Source organism: Xylona heveae (assembly GCF_001619985.1).
Source record: "Xylona heveae TC161 unplaced genomic scaffold L228scaffold_8, whole genome shotgun sequence".
Taxonomy (NCBI): Eukaryota; Fungi; Ascomycota; class Xylonomycetes; order Xylonales; family Xylonaceae; genus Xylona; species Xylona heveae.
Genome location: NW_017264200.1, coordinates 513865 through 534794, shown reverse-complemented (window position 1 = coordinate 534794; position 20930 = coordinate 513865). Strand labels below are relative to the sequence as shown.

The 20930-nt window shown below is 50.3% G+C and overlaps 8 protein-coding genes across 8 annotated transcripts; 3 read left to right on the top strand and 5 right to left on the bottom strand.

Annotated features, from left to right (window-relative positions):
• The first annotated feature begins 83 nt into the window (after positions 1–83).
• L228DRAFT_248930 (hypothetical protein) lies at positions 84–2861 on the top strand. Its single transcript, XM_018332975.1, has 3 exons — positions 84–539; positions 598–2245; positions 2370–2861. The coding sequence occupies exons 1-3, from the start codon at positions 430–432 to the stop codon at positions 2385–2387; spliced, it is 1776 nt and encodes a 591-aa protein (XP_018186713.1). The 5' UTR covers positions 84–429; the 3' UTR covers positions 2388–2861.
• A 628-nt stretch (positions 2862–3489) lies between these two features.
• On the bottom strand, positions 3490–6651 carry L228DRAFT_278357 (hypothetical protein; the record flags this gene model as incomplete). Its single annotated transcript, XM_018335642.1, has 3 exons — positions 3490–6038; positions 6099–6525; positions 6586–6651. 3 exons carry the CDS (start codon positions 6649–6651, stop codon positions 3763–3765), a joined length of 2769 nt encoding a protein of 922 aa, XP_018186712.1. The 3' UTR covers positions 3490–3762.
• A 1012-nt stretch (positions 6652–7663) lies between these two features.
• Positions 7664–8884, bottom strand: L228DRAFT_167321 (hypothetical protein). The gene has a single exon (XM_018329442.1). It carries the CDS (start codon positions 8557–8559, stop codon positions 7804–7806), a length of 756 nt encoding a protein of 251 aa, XP_018186711.1. The 5' UTR covers positions 8560–8884; the 3' UTR covers positions 7664–7803.
• On the bottom strand, positions 8816–11572 carry L228DRAFT_278352 (hypothetical protein; the record flags this gene model as incomplete). The annotated part of the gene is made up of 4 exons (XM_018335641.1): positions 8816–10293; positions 10488–10961; positions 11126–11329; positions 11414–11572. 4 exons carry the CDS (start codon positions 11570–11572, stop codon positions 9211–9213), a joined length of 1920 nt encoding a protein of 639 aa, XP_018186710.1. The 3' UTR covers positions 8816–9210.
• Positions 11573–12181: 609 nt separating this feature from the next.
• L228DRAFT_222226 (transketolase) lies at positions 12182–13754 on the bottom strand. Its single transcript, XM_018330295.1, has 3 exons — positions 12962–13754; positions 12345–12904; positions 12182–12282 (listed from the first exon to the last, which is right to left on the bottom strand). The coding sequence occupies exons 1-3, from the start codon at positions 13576–13578 to the stop codon at positions 12245–12247; spliced, it is 1215 nt and encodes a 404-aa protein (XP_018186709.1). The 5' UTR covers positions 13579–13754; the 3' UTR covers positions 12182–12244.
• A 1645-nt stretch (positions 13755–15399) lies between these two features.
• On the top strand, positions 15400–18021 carry L228DRAFT_240031 (DUF21-domain-containing protein; the record flags this gene model as incomplete). The annotated part of the gene is made up of 4 exons (XM_018331201.1): positions 15400–15605; positions 15671–15897; positions 15951–16623; positions 16737–18021. 4 exons carry the CDS (start codon positions 15400–15402, stop codon positions 18019–18021), a joined length of 2391 nt encoding a protein of 796 aa, XP_018186708.1.
• L228DRAFT_167278 (hypothetical protein) lies at positions 18022–18712 on the top strand. Its single transcript, XM_018329440.1, has one exon. The coding sequence runs from the start codon at positions 18206–18208 to the stop codon at positions 18599–18601; it is 396 nt and encodes a 131-aa protein (XP_018186707.1). The 5' UTR covers positions 18022–18205; the 3' UTR covers positions 18602–18712.
• A 110-nt stretch (positions 18713–18822) lies between these two features.
• On the bottom strand, positions 18823–20199 carry L228DRAFT_240030 (L-asparaginase precursor; the record flags this gene model as incomplete). Its single annotated transcript, XM_018331200.1, has 1 exon — positions 18823–20199. The coding sequence occupies one exon, from the start codon at positions 20197–20199 to the stop codon at positions 18823–18825; it is 1377 nt and encodes a 458-aa protein (XP_018186706.1).
• Between the last annotated feature and the right edge of the window lie 731 nt (positions 20200–20930).

The following is a 20930-nucleotide window of genomic DNA, read 5'->3' as shown; positions in this document are numbered from 1 at the left end:
AATAGCCACATTGGCGCATTCAGACTACCGGAGACATTAAAAAACGAAATGACAAATTAACTGCGATTATTAACGAATTTCCTTCTTCACACAGTCACAGATTTCTGAGACTTCTTTGTCTGATCCACTGTTGTGTGATAGAAGACGACAAGTTCAGTGTAAAGATACACTGAACGCCTCGTTGTCTCACTCAAAAAAAAACTACTTGTTTCGCTGAATCTGCTTTTTGGCCTTGTCAGCCTAAGCAGTCACATATTTTCATTGTGTCATACGGAAGTTTTGACCGCCTTGCCCCACTACTTACAGGGTCTGAGCGACACTTATCACTTTATCGCTCAAATTTAAATTGTCCCGCCACCTCACATCAGTCTCTTTGGGAGCACGTTATTCCAGAATTTGTGAGAAAGCGTTTGCTTCAGACCGTTCAAAATGTCTGCACGAGCAAATGTCGCGCAGTCACACCCTTTTACCTGTAACACATGTCAGGTTGCGTTTCGAAGCAGCGAGTTGCAGCGCGGCCACATGCACAGCGACTGGCAGTATGTGCTCTACTATTTGGTATTTTGCAAGCAGAAATATGTACTAACGGGTGAACAGTCGATACAATTTAAAGCGCCGAGTTGCTTCATTGCCGCCTCTTGCTTCGGAGGCATTCGCAGAAAAGGTTTTGTCTGCACAGGCGTCCACCACTGCCGCTGCCGCAAAGGCTGCCTTTGAAAAGAGCTGTGATGCCTGCCAAAAGACATACTATAGCGAAAATGCGTACGCGAATCACCTTGGTAGTCAAAAGCACCGCGCAAACGCTTCTGCGTTGAAGAACCGGCCAGCGACCAACAAGCAGGATGATGAGACACAGTCTGTCATGAGCTCGACGTTTTCGCTTGGCGAGCCGGTGGAAGTTGGTTCGACTATCGAGGAAACACCCGCGGCGGAGAAGGAATTCAGCAACGTTGTGGACAGCTTAAAGAATGCAACTATCAATGACAAGGAGCCAATCTCACGGCGGCCCACTCGACCTCACCACAGCTCGCAAGACGCCAGACCCGAGCATCCATTGTCCCAAACGACTACCGAGACCGAAAAGGCAGATAACGAAGATGAAGACGCAGACGGCGAAGAAACCGAGGAATCTGTGCCTCTATCCAAGTGTCTTTTCTGCAACCTCGAGTCTCCCAGTCTCGATGTCAACGTCACACACATGAGCAAAAACCACGGCATGTTCATTCCTGAGCGACCATTTCTTGTTGACCTCGCTGGCTTGGTCAGCTATTTGTACGAAAAGATTGCGGACCTTCACGAATGTTTGTACTGCGGAAAGTTCAAGTCTACGGCAGAGGGTGTGCAAACGCACATGCGTGACAAGGGTCACTGCATGATTGCCTACAGCACCGAACAAGAAATGCTTGAGATTGGTCAATTTTACGATTTCCGAGGCACCTACTCTGATGAAGAGTCGGAAGAGGACTCGGAATCATATGACTCCGAGGAAGAAGACGAAGAATGGGAATCTGCCGATGAAGACGAAGAAGACGAAGACCTTGCACGGTCTCCTGGCGGTGGCGTCAAACTGGGCGCCAAGCGCGACGCACACACGAAGACGATGTTGACGACTGAGGATGGTGCGGAGCAAGAAGTCGCGTCTGGCGCCGAGGAAGGCGAAGGATGGGAAACCGACAGTGATGCCTCATCTGTTGCTTCTGACGAAATCACCGCTATCCCCGTCGATGTGTATCCTCGACGGGAGAAGCTCGTCAAGCACCGGCATCACTCTCACCACGACCCACGCCCGCATCGGAACGCCGACGGGTGGCATTCCCGCGCCCACACGACGCCACGTGCAGTTTATCATGATGACTTTGAGCTGCATCTCCCGTCTGGTCGCACCGCCGGACACCGCAGCTTGGCCAAGTACTACCGCCAGAACCTGCGCAACTACCCTACTCCCGAAGAGCGCGCCAACCAGCAGGCTATTGCCGAAGATGCGCACGTCTCATCAGACGACGAGCGCGGTGCTGGCATCGACGGCGAGGGACGCGGCCGAGAACTCCAACAGCGCGGCGGCCGTGACCGTGGCAGGCAAATCATTTCTCGCGCCAACGGCGGCACGGGCATGCTGGGCGTGACTGATGGCAAGAAGAAGGAAGTCAGCGCCACCGAGAAGCGCGAGACGAAACGCGGACAACGCGCCCAGGCCCGCTACCAGTGGGGTGTCGAAAAGCGGGGCAATCACCAGAAACATTTCAGAGTATGTTTACCTTATCCTTATCCCCTTACTCATTTACCCTTCAATTTCTTTTTCTCTTCCCCTTCCTACGCTCCATTTTTTCTCCTTCCCTTTTCTTTTCACTCAACTAATTTCATCTCCACAGGATCCACTCCTCCAGTAAATTACCAAACGGTCAACCCCAGCGCTCTTCTTGCTGGAGCCGCGTGTGCTTTCTCTTCCAGTTTCCGGTTCTTTTTTCCTCCTCAGTCGACACATCTTTCCCCCACATGGATTATTAGGGTTTACCACGAATTCTCCTAGTCTCTCTCCCTTGGCAGTGTCCATCTTCTGATTTCCTTCTCTTGGCATTAGTCCTCTTTTCCTTGCTCGATTTTTCTGTCCCTTTTAGATTAGTGGATTTCATATGATGGTAGTTAGTCCATCGTAGTTTCTTTCTCCTTTTTTTCGTTTCGGTATCCTTACTCTTCGGTATCTTTACTTTTCGGTATCTTTTAACTTTTTTCTATTGGTTATCACACTAGTACTGTTATACCATTTGAATGTGGTCCGGACTTTTATCTAGCTAGCTACCTTTCTTCCTACCTTTCTTCCTACCCATTTCCTCCCCCTTTTTTTTTTTTCCTGTTAGCGCTGCATTTATACAGCATCTTTTTTTTTCTGCTGTATTCGTTTAGTTTTTCCTGCCGCCGTCTCTTCAAATTCTCTTCTGTTCATGTGCCTCCTTACATACCTACCTAGATCGATGACACTATACAATTGTATGCACATACATCCATACATCCATGTATACATCTCGCCATGTAATCATGTCTACATGTCTACGTGGGATTATTTGAAGTTGAACTTGAGAGTGTAATTGAAATTGAAATTGAAAGCAAGATGCATACAAAGTACAGTGATATTCTATTTTTGCATATCTTGAAGAAATGCACTATTGAAAATCGGAATTCGAACTGAAACTGAATTCGAAATAATAATCTAAATAACATAGAGCCAAAGGAGACAACAAAACAAGCTTAAAAAACATGACTTAACAAAATAAGAATAAGAAAAAGCAAAATAAAAAGAAGAGGAAGAAAAGAAGAAGAAGAAGAAGAAGGGTATCTACGCTTTGACGCTAGCTTGACTTGCTAAAGAAAAAGAAAAAGAAAAAGAGCGCAGGTCATCAAGAGCAAAAGGTCGAATTCGTAGAAAGCTTTCGGAAAAAGAGCGAGGGGAAGAATCAAACGGCTCAAAAGACTGCAAATGTAAATGTCAAATGTGCGAACACGTAAGGAATAGTCAAATGATTTTTGAACACCTAGAGGGAATGGGGAAGTGGGGGGGCAGTGAATCAAAAATTCTAAGATGCTCGCTTTTCTTGACATTGTCAAAGTGTGAGATGGAAGGGGAAGAAAGAGAATAGAGAGGGCAAAAAAAAAGAAGAAAAAAGAAAAAAGAAAGAAGGGATTGTAATTAGATGACATCTCTCTTTTCCATGTTGCCATATGTACTACCACTACCGTACATTGCCGACTGATTAATAATTACCGGGATCAATACGGATTGCCAGGCCCAGGCTTGTATGGATTGTACGGGACATAGCCGGCTCCTGGGTTCGACGGGGCGCGGTAGGGCATTCTGCCGCCTGGCTGGGGAGTTGGGTGCATGCCCATGGGTCCAGGTCCAGGTCCAGATCCAGGTCCGGCAGTCGCTGCTCGTCTAGGGAGCGGCATCGGGCCAGGAGCCGGGCCTGGAGCGGGCCCGTATTCCTCGTCCCCGCCGTCGCTGCTGCCATATGCATCGTAGATGCTATCGTCATAGGGGGAAGTGCTTGGTGGCGGAGCGGTGCCCGAGCGTGGTGGCAGTGCGAGGTATTGCTGTCGCGATGCGCTGGTGCTGTTGCCACGGGAAGGGTAGTGGAACTGATTCATTGGTGGGCGAGTGGCTGGCGGCACGACATGAGATGTGGGACTTGGCTCTGGCTCTGGCTCTGACTGTGGCTCAATCTCTCCTTCGGGCTCGACAATAGTAGCCAGGACAGGCTCGTGCAGAGGATATGGAGTCACAGGTTCCACACCATTGCCACTGGGACTCAACGGACTGGTGGCATTTTGGTCGGCAATTGGGGGATTGTGGACTCGTGGGTTGAATGCCACAAAGCCTCCGCCGTTGCTGGCTGCGCTTGCAGCTCGTTGGACACCAGTGGTGACTGGCGCAGTCTGCTGCTGCGGTGGCGGCGGTTGTCTTTGGTGCTGCTGCAATGGCATAGCTTCATACACAGGGCTCTGCAGGCGAGGCATTGGTGCAGTTGCAGATCGTTGAATGGGGTCAATCAACGGATTAGGTCCAAAGTTGGGACCTCGAGGGAATGCGCCGCGCGGAACAGCACCTGGAGGCCCTGGAGTCCGACGGCCTTGTGGAGTGTCCCAAGTTTGAGGAACGCCGCTCATGGGAGGAGCAGTATTGGTACGCATGGGTGGACCCATAGGCCATGCCCCTGGGCCCGGTGGACCTTGAGGTTGCGGTAACGGTGGTCGATTGAGAGGATCGGCATATCGTCGGCCGTTTGGATCGTATGGCGGATTTGGCATTCCTGGTCCTTGCCGTGACTGAGACGGAGAAAACGTTGTCTGGTCGCCATTCTGTCCAGCATCATCTCCTTCCAGGAAGCCTGGCGCGGTGTTAAGACGAGGTGGACCGGCTTGTGGAAGCTGCGGCCTCTGAATGCCGGGAGGTGCGGTTCGTCGGCCATCTAATTCTGCGGGGTCAGGGTACGGTCTCGGCCCAGGGCTCTGTCGACCTTGTGGTCCTGCCCACGGCGGACGGCCATTCGGGCCAGGACCTGGCGGCATTCCGCCTAACATCGCTGGCATCGTGTTTTGGCGAACAGGTGGTGGCATGCGCCGAGCCCCTGGGGGAAGAAGTCCTCCGCCGGGCGTCATTGAACGTTGGGGCACTTGGGATGCTCCAGTCAAACTACGTTCCAGCGGAGGGCGAGGTCCACCCGAATAAGCACCCGGATAGGGACCTGGACCGTTGGCGCCATCTGGCCCGCGGTATGGGCGAGTTGACGGCGCCCGCCCAGGAGGTCCATACCCCATTTGCCCTGCCGAGCTAAGTAGCGGCGCATCAGAGTCATAGCTTGTGTTGGACATTTCAGACGCATATGTGCCGGAACGAAATGGACCGGCAGGACGTTTCTCGCCGTAGAAACTTGTCGGGTCAGACGGTGCTGGACTGGTCCGACCAGTTCCCGTTGACGGTCTCGACGCGTAGGACGGGAGACTCGAGTCTGTGGCTTGTCGTTGCAAAGGCTTAATCTCCTTGAGCTCATTGACTTCTGGTTCGATGTTGGGCAAAGTTGGCGATCGCTTCGGTCCGCCAAAGGGCCCGTCGGCCTTGGCAGCTGCCTTGGCTTCTTCCTTTTTCCGCTTTGCTTCTTCTTTGTCAATGGCCTTTTTGGCTTTTGCGTTGACAATCTTATTCAGCCGACTATCAATCTTGCGTTTACAAAATCCAGAAAGACCATGGTCCGCTGCAGGAATGTGGTGCCAGAGGAAAATGAGATAGAGTACAATCGCGACAAAAAGACTAAGGGCGGCAATGACCCAGATGAAGAGCGTAAAAAGCATGCTAAATACAGTGACGGCTTGAAGTTTCTCCGTCTCTGCGAGAGTTTCAACGTTGATGAAGAACTGAATAACCGGGGAGTGGCCGTTGCTAGGGGCGTTTTGCCCCTTTGGAATGAATTTCGCATTCATCACCGAATATAGAGTCACAGCGTTGACAAATTGGCGTGGGCCCTCGGCAAAGACAATTCGTATCCATGCTGTAAACCACTTGAATCAGCTTTTTGTTCACGACGGTCAAGGGAAGCAGCATGCCTTACTCTTAAACGAGAAGTAAGCGAAAAGCGCAACATATTCCGAGCCTTTTTTACTCTTGGTCAATTCAGCAAAGACCAGAAATCGTCTCCATCCACGTCCAGTGGAACCCATGCGGATACTCTGTAGAATGACGGCCAGCGGGTCAAGGTAGCTCTCAGCGACATTGTCACGCCGGATGACGCGGATGGCCCTGAGCCATTCGAAACCCAAAAGTACCCAGGAAAATATGATACATGCGGCGAAGATCCATTTTGATATGTACAAGGGAATAGCCGGCTGTATCTGGCCCGACCAGCGATTGAAGGCGAGCAGGTTCACAGCCGTAAAGGTGTCGGCGGCGTAGACGGCAATGGATATGATTATTCCAATATATATTAAACCGTACGAGAACGGTGCTAGGCAGGAAGAAGATCTGAAGTCATTGAGATTCTGATATTTCCATTGCAATTAGCGCTCCTATTCCTTCACCAGCGTCAAGGATACACTCACAATATAACTCCATTTATGCTCTTCCCTGACTTCAGCCAGCTTTTCTCGCTCTCCACAGCAAGGCATTTTGGTTAGATAGCGAGAGAATATTCAAGATTGATATGTGAGGAAAGTTTGACTGGCCGGCCAGTCAACTTTGTGTGCTGTGATGGAAGCTGGACGATTCAATTCGTGGACCGCTCAGCGTTGGGTATCAAGAAATGGTGCTTCGAGGAGTTTGCAACAGGACTTCCTCGTTCAATAATTGTAATTTAGCAGACCGGCTGTTTTTGTTTCAGCTTACTGAGGCGTGATCGCACCGCGATCGCAGTAAAGAGAGGCGTTGTGTAAGGTCAATAATGAGAGAACACACATTCAATTGTGTTGAGACGGAAAGAGTGTGAGTTAGAAAGTTCTAGTGCAGAAGAAAGGCGACAAGATGCGCTGATAATCTCGACATTGTAGGGAAGAGGCGTGGGGGAGTCAAAAGACAATTGCGATGAATTATTGTGTCAATAGCGAGAGACAATGAGCGAAAAGGAAGCGCGGACAGGGGAGCGTCTGTTGGACGGCCACAACCCAGGTCGGCAAATCGGCGGTCGAGTCTCGAGAGAGTTGGGAAAAGGTAGAGAATGACAAGAGACAGTTCTGTTCCCCCGCTTCTTCCAATATGCCGAAACACCCCAAGAGCGACAAGATTAATAAAGCGAGCTTTCAAGGCTGTCGTTCTCGGGATAGTGTATTCCGGTGAAGGAGAGAAGAAACTCTGAGCTCACGATGACCGCGATTGGTGAACAAGAGAAGGATCTTGGCGCCGTCACTCCTGCTCCAGAGAATTTCACAAACTGTCAAAGAAGGACCGACGTGCAGGCAATGGAGGAAGATGAAGCACGCGCCGTACAACGGTACATGGCGAAGAGAGCGAGGGCGACTACCGTGACATGCAAAACCCCTGAGTAAGGTGGATCACCCACTCAAAATGTTCGACATGGGCGGGTCTGAGGGGACAAGACGAGAGGGGGGCCCCTTGTGGGGGCGGACGGTAGTTAACTAGTTGGCTCTCGAGGGGTCAAACTATTAGTTTCATTAAGTTTCATGCGTCTTGGTGTTTTAGATTGGACTTGTCCAGGGCGCTTCTGCCCGTCATTGGCCCATCCGCTTTAACCGCCCGTCACACTGACAGCCAAACTAAACTACAAGCGCCATCACTAGCAGAGTCATTAGTTCCCTAATTTAACCTCACCTCATCCACGGTTCGTCTTCATTATGGCTACACCCGAGTCTTCTAGCAAAGAATGATATTATATTAACCACAGCAAATATTGTAGTATTGCTTGAGCGAGTCTCGTCTGCGTAATCATAAATATTGCAGCGAGAAAAGTTCCCCAATAAGAATATCCATCGGAACTTGTAGTAGTAATAATGGAACTCTGAGCCCCGAATTCCCAGTAGACCCTCCGTAGGAAATGAAACTCCTCTAACCTCCCGATTAAATCTGTCAATGCATTCAGACTCTCCTGCAAGAGAAGGTAAGCGTGCAGAGAGAGAACGCGACAATCCAGACAGACTTGAGAAAGCAAATACCGCCTTAACGGACCCCAAAGACAAAGAAAAGAAAGAAACAAGAACAAGAGAAACCCAACGACATCCCCCAAAAATTCCAAAGCAATTCCCATCAAATCCCCACCAAATCCTCAAAACCCAAATCCACCCCCTTACGCCCATCCCCCTTTTTTTTTTTTTTTTCTTTTTTTTTTTCTCTTTTATGTTTTGTATGTTGTTGTTGTCCGGCTTTTCCATGTCTATATGGTGCTTTCTTTTCGGTTTGTAAATGGTCCAATGTGGTCGGTGCTGATGCAGATGTCTTGACGGGAGAAGATGTGATCGTGTGAGCGGTGGAGGAGGAGGAGTCCCGGGCGATTCATTCTCAATGCTCTCGGGCACCAGTCGAGGATAGAAAGACTCTTCTTGGCGCTTTGAGGGAGTTAGTTGCATAGACCACTTGTTTTTGGGAGCGTTTAAATTCTTACCGTGGGAAAAAGAGAGCAAGAGAGACCAGCAGACAAGACCGGAGGGGGAACAGATGAGAGAACAGCCGGCGAGGGGAACAGTCCCCAAGGCTTGGTCGACGAGGGCAAGACCAGCACGCCCGAAGAGGCGTGATTGAAAAGGGACACACGGGCCCCGGCACGGGAGGGACTACGAGTTCTGACAGAGAACGGCGAAGCATATCAGGGGAAGGGCTGGACTCAGGAGGACCGTTTGTTTGCGTGGACGGGAGAAGTGTTAGCAGAACACAGGAAACACAAGGCTGGAGACAACGATACTAGGTCACCTTGAGAGAGAAGACGGTGAAGTAGAGAGAAATTGGCTCGCAAGCTCCCAAGACCATCCAACTAGTAGGATATGTGGGGATGCCACTCGAGAAGCATCATGAGCCAAGAACAGCTGTTCCAAGTCCAGAGCTAAGCGCAGGTTCCAGACCAAGGGAAGGTGGGTGGAAGCGAGGGTAGTTTGACAATCGAGGGCTAGAATACCAGGCTCTAAAGATATTTGGCTAATGCGGCAAGTTAATTCCGTCAATCAGCAAACAGGTTCCGAAGAACCCGTTCAAGCCGAGATCAGGAAGAAACTGTACAGCCGCATTCACAAATATCCTTTATGAGCCGGATTCATGGCCAAGCCAATCTCCGCACACTTCTCCACCAACTGCCTTGCGGCTTCAACCACGCCGCTCTTGTCGGACTTTTCCCAGCTGGAGGTCAACGACACTGACAGCATCACCGTGTGCAGATAGGACTTCTGCACCACATCCGCTAGCGTTTCCGGCCCCAAATTCTTGCGCAACTCGTCCCATACTAGAGCGAATGCCTCCAAGCGGGCCTTAAGGTCATAAAGACCAATAATGGAACCCACTGGGCCGCTGCTTTTCGACCACGCCACGCAGCTTTCGTGCAGCTCGCGTCCCAGGTGGTACATCCGCTGGAAAGTCAGGTTCGGATCCTGCTTCCAAGCCTCATCTGTACCCTCTGGACCACGCGCTGACGTAGCAGTCACGGCCGACTCAGCTGGTGCTGGTGTCGGATCCGCAGGCGCTGCGGGGGCCTCTACAGCGGGCTTTCTGGATTTGGGCATCAGGACGTGCCTAAGTTTTCCCGACGGTTCCGAATCTCCCTTCGAGTCATTGACAGGCTCCGACTCCGGCTTAACGCCATGCTCGCCGTTGCCAATTTGAGCTCTCAGTTTGACCAGTTCCGTCTGAGCGTCCGTCAGCGCCGCCTCCATCCGGCAGACATCTTCCCTAGCGGTGACAAGTTGGCCCTCAAGGTTAGCCGCCGTTGACTGAGAAGCGTCCCGCTCTAAAAGAGCGTTCTGCAACTCGGTCTCGAGCGTTTGACCAGTGCCAACCAAGAGGGTCTTCGCCTCTTCCTCCTTCACCCTCGCCAAGTCTGCGGCCACCAGCTGCGATCCGAAGATCTCCAGCTGCTTGTGGGCGGTCTCAAGACTCGCCAGCAGTTCCTGCTTGTGCCCAAGAAGCTTGGCGTTCTCCTCCTCGCAGAGACTTTTCTTTGTTGACATCTCATTGAGGTCTCCCCGAAGAGCCCTCACCTCGGCCTCCAGGTTCTTCTTCTCCTGTTCAGCATGAGCCGCAGCTTCAGCAGCGGCAGCTGCGGCGTCCTCCTTTGTCCTGCTCAGCTCCGTCTCAAGGCGGGAGCATCGAGCACCCAACTATGGCATGTTAGTAAATGAAGCTCTGAGGAAGTGGTAGTGAAAAATGAACCAGCCGGGAAAAGAAAGAGAGCAAAGCCAAGGTGGAAGTAAAATAAAAGACTGAGAAAAAGCGTGCAAATGAAACATAGAAGTCAAAGCCAAGAATGCAAAATGGGTTATGAAAAACATGTTTTGAGAATTGCGCGACTTACCTCCGTCTCTCCAACGCAGCGCTTGAAATCCTCGAGGGCCTTTCTCGCAACAGCAAGCTCACGTCCATGCTGTTCGGCAACCCTCTCGGACTCTCGCGCTGCGGCGTTTTCGAACTTCGTCTGTACAGACAAAGCTCTATTCTGCCAGTCGTGGACTTCGGCCGCGAGACGACGTTCCATCTCCCGAGTTGCCTTGATCCGACGGTCAGTAGCCAAGGCATACTGCTCGCGCAGATGGGCAAGTCGATCCTCGAAGGTTCGTTCGTTCTTAGCAGAAGCCACCTTGAGCCGCTCGTAGTCCTTCTTGACGGTACGGAGCTCTTGCGCACTTGCACCCTGGCCAGCCTGGATCCGGGCTAACGAGGCTTCCTTACCGGTGCAAGTTTGCTTGAGCTCGCGTACATGGAGTTTCTCCCGTGCCAGGGAGACAACCAGCCACAAGACCAACAACAAAACCAACGAATCCCGGATGCTCTGAAGGGTAGAGAAGTGAGTTAGCATTACCGCTCCGTGTTAAATTTAAACTCTCAGGGGTTATACACAGGTGGGAGAGAGGATGGTAAAGTGGGCAAAAGGGGGAATGAGATTCAAAGAGGAGAGCGAGGAAGAGAAAGCAAAGGAAATGAGAGAATATTTACTATGATAGCATCCAGGAGAGCCTTTCTGGCTTCCATCCCGGTCTTGACCCCGATGCAATAACGGCGGACGGAAATCCTGTCCGGCGTCACGTAAAAGAGTGCTCCATCGCACTCCTCCGTTATTGCTCGGAGGCCAAGACCGAAACAGAAGCCAGACACACGCAACACAAGGTCTCCCAACGTCTCCTGGTACCTGTACAGGAGCTGTTGAATTTGTTAGCGAATGTAAACAAACAAACTAACGGGTAAGGCAAGAAGGATGTGGAAGGGGTCAGAGTATTAACTTACAATCAGGCCCCCCAGGAACTTGACCGGGTTCCTGAGGGGCCACAGGAGACCAGCATCCAGCCGGTGCTGGATGCGGTCGAACAGGGGCACCCAGGGCTCCCACCACAAGGACATTGCCAGCATGATGCTGGCGACCTTCTCAGAGAAGGACGAAAACATCTGGAGATGTCAGCAGTCTTCAGATTTCTAAGCTACGGAAGCTGGGATTACTTTTGATATGTTTGAGATGGTTGTAAAAAAGGTTTTGTTTGTGGAATGATTTTAGAGATGTGTAAACGGTGGGAATGCGGTTTTTATGGAGAAGAGAAGAAAGAAAGAAGAAGAAGAAGAAGAGAGGAAGGAAATGGCTTCAAATAGTTGTTTGTGTGCGCGGTGGCTGGCAGTAAGCGAAGGTTTTGAGTGAATATCTAGCAGAAAAAAAACTTGAATGGGCATTGAGAAGAGTTGCCACTGTGAAGGGGGGCTTCTGGGTGCATGGTGAAGTGAATACCAACAATGGAGGGGAGCCGGACATTGAACATTGAATAGACGGGTGGCGGGGATTGAATGGACGAACCTGCAATCGACTTCGGTCGTAATGAATGACAATAGAAGAATAGGAACAATGAGAGCTGAGTATTGTTGACAAACTTGAATGGAGCTCAGATTTTCTCCTTGATTAAAAGATTCCGTAGCATTGAATATGAATATCACCATCGAGACGTTTGATTCAATGTCTGCATTGCCGGGACGGGACGTGGAAGCAAGTTTGAGTCAGACATCAATATCACAGCAAAGGAATCACGAATAGAGCATGAATAGAGTAGGGTTTTTTCGTCGATATATTTCGATTCAGTAATCTATTGTTTCTCTAATGGCATCATATACCCCTGCGCGAGGTTGTTAGTCTGTAAATGGGAGATTATCTTCTTCATCAAAGGTATAAGCTTACTCGTAACATCAGGGACATTGAAGCTCTCGTACACTAGGCCCATATGTGTACACCAGCCTGCAACGCGCTTGACAGGAGCTTCAAGATGGAGGAACGCACTCTCCTGAATAGTGGCTGCTACTTCTGCGCCGACGCCAGCATTGGTCATGCTTTCATGCACCACGACAGCTCGGCCAGTCTTCTTCACGCTTTCGAGCACGGTTGTTCGGTCCCATGGATAGATTGATCTCAAATCAATCAATTCAGCCTTGACACCAAGATCCTTCTCTGCAGCGGCCATTGCGGCAGCACAGGTGTAAAGGGGAGCCCCATAAGAGACCAAAGTCAAATCCTCGCCTTCTTTGAGAACCTCCGCTTTTGACAATGGCAACAAATAGGACTCTGTTGGAACCTGCTCCACTGCGGCTCGATATAATGCTTTTGGCTCCATAAAGATGACCGGGTCATTACAGGCTATGGAGGCGAGCAACAATCCCTTGGCTTGAAGGGGTGAGCGAGGCATCACAACTCGCAGCCCTGGAATATGTGTGAAAAGGGATTCGGGAGACTGAGAATGGTATCTAGGCATAGGTCAGTCTTATTTCATCGATCTTCCCATGGAGGAAACTTTTTCATACAAAGCGCCGTGGCCCACACCTCCGCAAGGCATTCGCACAGTCAAGCCACCAATATGATGACCTGTTCCTCCCGAGCGGTAACGAAATTTGGCGGCTTCATTAACTAACTGGTCGAATGCAGGATAAACATAATCTGCGAACTGAATCTCTGCAACCGGCTTCATGCCTTCTGCTGCACATCCTATAGCAAATCCGACAATTCCCTGTTCACTGAGAGGCGTATTAAATACACGATCGGAACCAAATTGGGTGGCTAGGTTCATGGAGCAGCGAAACACGCCGCCAAAAGAAACATCCTCGCCGAAGAGAAGCACGCGTTCATCAGAGGCCAAGGCATGGGTGAGAGCGTCATTGATGGCCTGGAACATATTCATGCGCTTCGTTGTCGAGGACTGGACATTGGCGGGCAATTCAGGATTTGCGAGAGCCGACTGCGGTGCATGATGAAGGATTGGTGTCGATGAGTAGTCGGTGGAAATATTCAGCCGGGCATTGGGGAGATGTGTTGAATACAGTCTCAGGGCTCTTCCGATATAGCGGGATTGAGCAACAGGCCTCAGCTGCACACGTTTCAGGGGGAGAAAGCAGGCCATATTACAAGGATAGACGGCCATCATGTCTGAGGCACTGAATGCAAAGGAAAATGCATGGTCTGCGGGAGTAAAATGATGCTACAAGGCGAGTTAAAGGACTTCTGGAATGGGATACCTATCGGGTATTAGAAAAGAAGAAGTGGAGGTCCAAGGGTCTCTCGAACCCATACGATTGCTCGGGTGTTTAGGTGCAGTATTTTGTGCGTAGAAATGGTGAAGTTGCGGCAATGACGCCCCTTGGTTGCCGGCTACACTCGGCTTCCCCAGTGCGGGGGAACTAAGACCCTTTTGGAGAGAGAGACTCAGGTAGCGAGTAGCTTAATACTGTTTCTGTGCTCAGGCACGACAGATTTACCTGGGGTCTGTACGGGGGATCTGTCAGGGCACACTGCATTGTATTCGGTATAAGGGAAAGCAAATCTCTTAGTTATATCGTCCAGTAGTATGGTTGCAGTACGTAGCATTATTTCATGCGGGAGGAGAGAGACACGTTCGCAAACTTCTAAATATTCCTTTCGGCTAGCGCGTGGTTACAACCAATATCTCTCGCAAGAGTAAGAATACTATTATGCTAAGCTATATCTCTGTAATAAAGATATACAGCACGTAAATAAAATATCTCCTGTATGATTATTCTAAGGGGTTAGAGTGGATAAGTGTGCTCTTCTCCCACATTTTTTTTTTTTTTTTTTTCTGTTGGGATAGCTAGGGATATCATAATTTATCAACAAAAAGCTTTTTATAATCGCTGGGCAATGGAAAATGCTCAGGTTTAATTTCCTTGTTGCAGTAAAATTATGTAAATATTCACCATAATTTTATATCATTACGGAATTCAAAAATATAAAAAAAAGAAAGAAAAAAAGTGAAATTAAAATTACCATAAAATCAAGCACAATTCAGCCGATAGAAACAGGAGGACCTTGCTGGTAGGATGAAGATCAGAGATCAGTTACGACTCCTTTCAGGCAACCAGGTGTCGTGTGACTGGTTCCACATGGAGGAATTACTTAAGCAAGTATGACCTGTATAACCTGAGATGGATCCAACGGGGATTCTTCTGTTACGCAGGCAGGGAAGAAATTCTCGTTCGGTGGGGCAGAAACGGCAGGAACGGGAGAGCAGCAGTGTCATCGTTACAGTTATTTTTTCTTGGCAGCCGAAGCAAAGCATGAATGCACGGCATCTATATAGGTTGTTTATAGGTGTACTAGGATAATTTGCGCGACAACCTGTTTACCAATGGGTAGCCAAATTACGCTTCTCATCATGGTTCCTTCTGCTTTCATGGGTCGCTCCTGCCTGTTTCTTGGCTTCTCGTTTGCGCCCGCGCGGACGCACGCGAAGTAGCCGACACGCCAAAGCTCCGAGGGCCGAAACAGGGTTCAGTTCATCGCCATCGTCGGCACCCTCGCACCATCAAAACTGCAGGTGCAAAACCCACGCTAACAGCAAATCAGAGCTCGTAGCGAGGCCATACAGTAACACCATCGATGCTACCAAAATCTCCAAATCAGCTCGGCCCTTTTCCCTCCCCACTTACCCGTGCATAGCATTCTACTCTTCTTCTTCTTTCTCTCCTCCAATTTTCATTCGAACTCTACTGCTCGATCTTCAAATCCTTCGTCGAGTTCTCTCTTCATTCAATTGTCCCCGTCTCATTGGCAGTGACGCAATAGTTCCCCCTCACTTTGCAGCTTCCTAATTCCTCTTTAGGACAAAGCGTAACAACTTTATCCGTGGGGACGCGGATATTGTTGTTGCGCGTCCATCAGCCAAACACATCTGCCCATCATGTTACCTCGAAGTGCAATATCAGGCACACCTGGCATGGTGCGCCCCACGATGGCCCTGCCCTTTCTCAAAATGCTGTTTATGACTTTGCTTGCCAACCTTCCGATGCTTCGTGCAGCTCCTCTTCTATCTTCGTTTCCTGTCATTTTGGACGCCCCCGAGGGCAAACCTCCTACTGACCCTCGTCTTTGGGTTTATTTGGGTGTCGCCGTTGTTCTCGTTCTCCTCGGTGGAGCTTTTGCCGGTCTCACCATCGCGTAAGTGCTGGCGCTCTGGCGAATGTGTTTATTGACTTACACTGACCTCTATGCTCGCTTTTTAGTTTGATGGGCCAAGATGAAATTTATCTACAGGTCATTCATACTTCGGGCGAGGGAGCGGAGCGGAAACACGCTGGCAAGGTTCTCAGGCTCCTCAAACGTGGAAAGCACTGGGTTCTTGTCACGCTCCTTTTGGCCAATGTCATCACCAACGAGACCTTGCCCATTGTCTTGGATCGATCTCTCGGTGGCGGATGGCCCGCTGTTCTGAGCAGTACCGTTCTCATTGGTAAGCTTACAATTGCCCGTAAAGGACTCGGGCGAACTTTAACACGTTTGCAGTTATTTTTGGCGAAATTGCTCCGCAATCCGTCTGTGTCCGTTATGGCCTTCCGATTGGTGCTTTCATGTCTCCTTTCGTCTTGGTTCTCATGTGGCTCCTTTCTCCAGTCGCATGGCCCACCGCGAAGCTGCTTGACTACCTCCTTGGTGAAGACCACGGCACCACCTATAAAAAGGCCGGCTTGAAGACGCTTGTAACTCTACATAAGACATTGGGAGCGAGCCCAGCAGAGCGCTTGAACCAGGACGAGGTCACAATCATTACCGCTGTCTTGGATCTCAAGGCCAAGACAGTCGGAAGCATCATGACCCCAATGGATGATGTCTTCACCATGTCGGCTGATCAAATCCTGGACGAGAAGACCATGGACACGATCCTCTACGCCGGATACTCGCGAATTCCCATTCACGCACCCAATGATCCCCGCAATTTTATTGGTATGCTGTTGGTCAAGATGTTGATCACCTATGATCCCGAAGATGGCAAGCGTGTTCGCGACTTTTCTCTGGCTACCCTACCCGAGACTCGGCCTGAGACGAGCTGCCTCGACATTGTCAACTTCTTTCAAGAAGGAAAATCCCACATGGTGCTAGTTTCTGATTTTCCGGGAGAGAACTTTGGCGCTCTCGGCGTTGTTACCCTGGAAGATGTCATTGAAGAGCTGATTGGCGAGTAAGTTGCTACACCTTGACCTGGCCTACTCTTCTAGTCGCGTCTAATTCGGCCCTTGAACTTTTTTTTTTTTGTCGATGTGAATTCCTTGCTAACATGGCCTCTCTGCAAAGGGAAATCATCGACGAGTCCGACGTTTTCGTGGATGTGCACAAGGCCATTCGTCGAATGGCACCGGCACCTAAATATCGTGTTCCAAAGGGGGAATTTTTTGCAGAGACACCGACTTCCATAGCCCCAGGTAACGAGTCCCAACTTGAGAGCGGTCAAGCAGTTGAAGCCGTAGAGCAGGCTCTGGAAGACCAGACTGATGGTGCCCGCGAAAGACCCTCGCTCCAGGCCAAGCGTTCGTCGGTTCCAGAGGTCGACTCACCAAAGGCCACGTTCCTCCTTCGTCGCTCTTCCAGCGTGGCAGAAGGTGGCTCGGGGAGGGTCACCCCAGTCCAATTGAGAGCTACGGCGCCGGATCTGCGGCAACACCTGAGGCATCTGGGACCTTCCAACCTTGCTAGTCGACCGAAGCAAACGCGCTACGGTTCTGTCAAGATTAAACCTGCAGCTAATCTGCCCCCAAGTGCTGAAACGGCCGCAGCTCCGGTAACCGTTACGAGCTCCGCGCCGCAAGGTGGCATGGGCGAAGGCCTATTGGGCTCAGCCGGTCGTGCTGCTGCCGACGGCGTGCATGCTCTCCACCTGGGGTATGGGAGCTTTGACAAGACTAGCCCACTCCGTACGGTCCCTGAACACAATCGCGAAGCCCCGATCGTCGTTGGCGATGCGATCGCAGAAGAGCCGTCCAGCCCGACGAAGACTGCGAGCCCTAAGGAGAAGACCAAGTCCACTCCGGAGCGCAAGGACAGGCCCGTGTCTCAAGGCAGCATCATCTCTGTGCGTAGCCGGTCACGCTCCACTTCCCCGCTTACTAGACGTGATGCTGCTCGATCTGGAAGCATCACTGAGAATATTATCGACACTGGCGGTTTCCGGAAGCTTATCCTAGAGACCAATGATGGCTCAGATGAGATTGAGATTCAGACCAAGCACAATGCTGAAGCGGCGGACGAGGAGGATTCTGCTGGCCAGCGACCCGATATCATCCTCAGGAATACTGACGCGGTCGATGTGGAAATTGAAGCCTCGCCCCAAGAGCAACTTTCAAAGATATCTGAACCCAAGACCAGTCATGACGAACATCAGCCGAATGGCGATGTAGAGACTGAGAAACCAAACGGTATTGTTCCCCACGGCGATGAAAATCAGAAACCCGTCGCGAACCCGCCTGAGCCGAGTAGTAGCTCCGGCAAGAAGAAGCGAAGAAGAAAGAAGAAGTCGAAGAAGAATGGCGGGACCGGCACCAGCACCAGCGGCGAAAGCACCCCTTTGCTGGGAAATGCATAGACATATGTCTAACTGAACGAACGGACGCTATGACTTGAGTTTCCTTCTAGCCCATCGACCTGTTTCGCTTACCCCCGTTTGAAGCGCTCTTTCATCTGCAATCAGATCCTTGGCACTTTTGCCAAACTCCCACAACCTAGCATGTGTTATCACCAACCTCATCTCGCATGTGTATATTATCTCCATGTATTCCTCGCGGCAATCAATGCCACATCCTTGTCGCATCTCAAGGTTGGACCAAAATTTTATGTGTTCTCCCCGGAAGGAAGCGGACGTTCACCCCGTTCTTTTCACTTTCCTCTTCTTCATCTGCTGTCCTTTTATATTATGTCACCAGCAAGCCGGTGTGATTGCAATTCCGCTGATTGGGCTAAACCCTTTGGTCGCTCCAAGAGCTTGGACTTGGCGTTCTCTACCGTGTCTCTCTGCAAGGGTCCATTGGCTTCTGATTTTCGTGTATCCATACATACTAGAACAGGCCCTTCGAGTCTTGCCTGTTCCTTTTGTGGCTAAGGCGACGCAGCATTGCGAGTTGCCGGGTTTGGCCGGTTGCTTTCATTCTATGTACATGTATGTTTAACCACCGGGAAAAATCCGCCTGATTTTTATGAATTGGTGGGCCAGCTAGGGTATAAAGATAATGAGCAACGACCGTTAGTATGTTTAATTATCGCTTTAGCTCTACTTCAAGGCGAGAATAAGAATTCATATCCAAATCAATAACCTCAAACTTGCAGACAATGTGACACAAATTCTGAATCTACATGCGAAGTTTATCTAATCCTCAATTCTATCCCTCAGTCATGCATCATCTCTGAACACCCTAATCTGGGCAACGCCCTCGTCATCCACCCACGCTCGGAACATTCCCCCACAATTCATGTCCATTGCGATCTTTCCTTTGCCACTAACCAGCTCGATGCCAATTATTCCGCCTTCCCCTTCCCCGGTCACACCCCAGCGATCGCCTGCTGATTGCTGAAGCTCGCCTCCTGGTCCGGCTACTTGAGCTAGAGCTGTTGCTAAAGACGACCCGGATCCAGAAAACCGGCATATCGCTGCTGCTGTACGTACAGCAGCAACTCGTAAAAATGAGTCTCCATTGCCAGTTCCGGACATTGCAACTGCTCTTCGAGAAGGTTTACCGGATACTCGAAAGAAGCGTGTCTTCTCTGTAAGATAGTCATTTTCTGAGCTACGTTGACCATCGGTGTTTTGAACAAGACGCGTGTAGGTAGATAACCCAATACCAGGGATGCAGTCACCAATGACATATCGAAGAAACGATAAAGGCGCGTTTTGCAGCTCACGCAGCGGAGGGGAAATGCGGGCTTGTGGTCGGTATAGGGGCTGTGTAACAGAACGAGCGACTTGTCTATGCTCTTCTGTCCACTCCTCAGCCCAGAAACCAGCTCCAAGTGTAGGAGTATCTCCGATTCGGCCTGGCAGCTTGTTCGTCAAGCCTCCGGTGGAAGTGGCGGCGCAGAGTGTGCCCCATCGATCAAGCACAACACAGCCAACCGTTCCCTGAGGAAGATACTCGTGTCCATCCCAGCTAGGGTCTCCAACTGGCTTGAGGACATTACAATTAAAATCGGTTCCATTACAGCGTTCAACGGAGCTCTGAGAATTTCTTTCCTTCTCTCGCTGGAGGCCACGGATATGTTCATCCCAGCGCTTCTGGGTGTAGAAATATTCCGGCTCTACCATCTCGCATCCCCATTCGCGGGCCAGATCTTCAATGGTCTCGCCGCATAGCTGGGAGTGCGCACCAGCACCGCCCCCGTCATCTTCCTCGCCTCGAAGAAGCATTTCTTTGGCGAGTAGGATTGGGTTCTTGACTCGTCGAACGAGCATTACTCCAACGCCCCGCTTCCTCTTGCCGCGGGAGACCATGACCGAAGCTTCAAGCTCATTTGTGCCCGCCCGTGTGAACACCGCTCCACGGCCTGCGTTAAAGAGCGGATCATTCTCTAGCAGCGAGACTGCATAAGTAGCTGCATCCAGCGCAGTTGCTTCTGGTCTGGAGAGAAATGCATTTGAGGATTGGAGAATCCTCCGCATCGCGTTCGAGTATGTCACCTCAGCTTCGTGATCGAGGTTGCCCCGCTTAATGTTTCCGGCCCCGCCATGGATGATGATGCGAGGCGTGATGCCTCCCTCTGATGAAAGTGTCATCGCAGTTGTTACGGATTAGTACTGCAATAATGACAGGTTTCAGCGCAGAGGATGCATGTCGTGTTTACGTTGCCCAGTATCTCAAGCCCTCCCACTCTTGAGCTTGTTGCTGATAAGGGACCATCTAGGAGATAAGTTGGGTTTTAGTGCTTGATAAGGGGTCAGCACAGAGCAGCTGTCTAAGGTATTGAAAGTTAATTTATTGAAGGTCGCGTGACTGGCCAGCAGCGCAGACAATTCGTTAATTTTGTGATTGCTCGGTCCAAAGATACAGCGTGGTCCCGCCGAAATGTCGCCGATCTGGGAGATGTGTCGAGGTAACTGACTCTGAAAAACAAATCCCAAGCTGAATAAATCGCGGCAACTGAATACTCGTTCCGCTAGGGAATGTTGGATAACTTTGTCAATTCGACTGCGATTTGCGGTGCTGGAGAAGAGAACAACTGTGTATTTTATTAAAGTGAAACAGCGTTGCGTGGTAATTGATTATAGAATTAACATCTCATGGTTCTCGTATTTCCCGGCAGACAGCCTGTGGGTTCGATTCTGTTTTCTTCTATCCGGTGGATCCGCAAACGTTGATGATGCAAAAGCGGTATGTGGTTGGCTACATTACCACCAAAAGATCAAGTAATGAAAACCCAAACAGAAGTGAGACAAAAGCATAAGTAAAAGCAGGAGAAATGTTGTGCCAATGCCTGATCCCAAATATTTTGTGCAGCAGTTGTGCG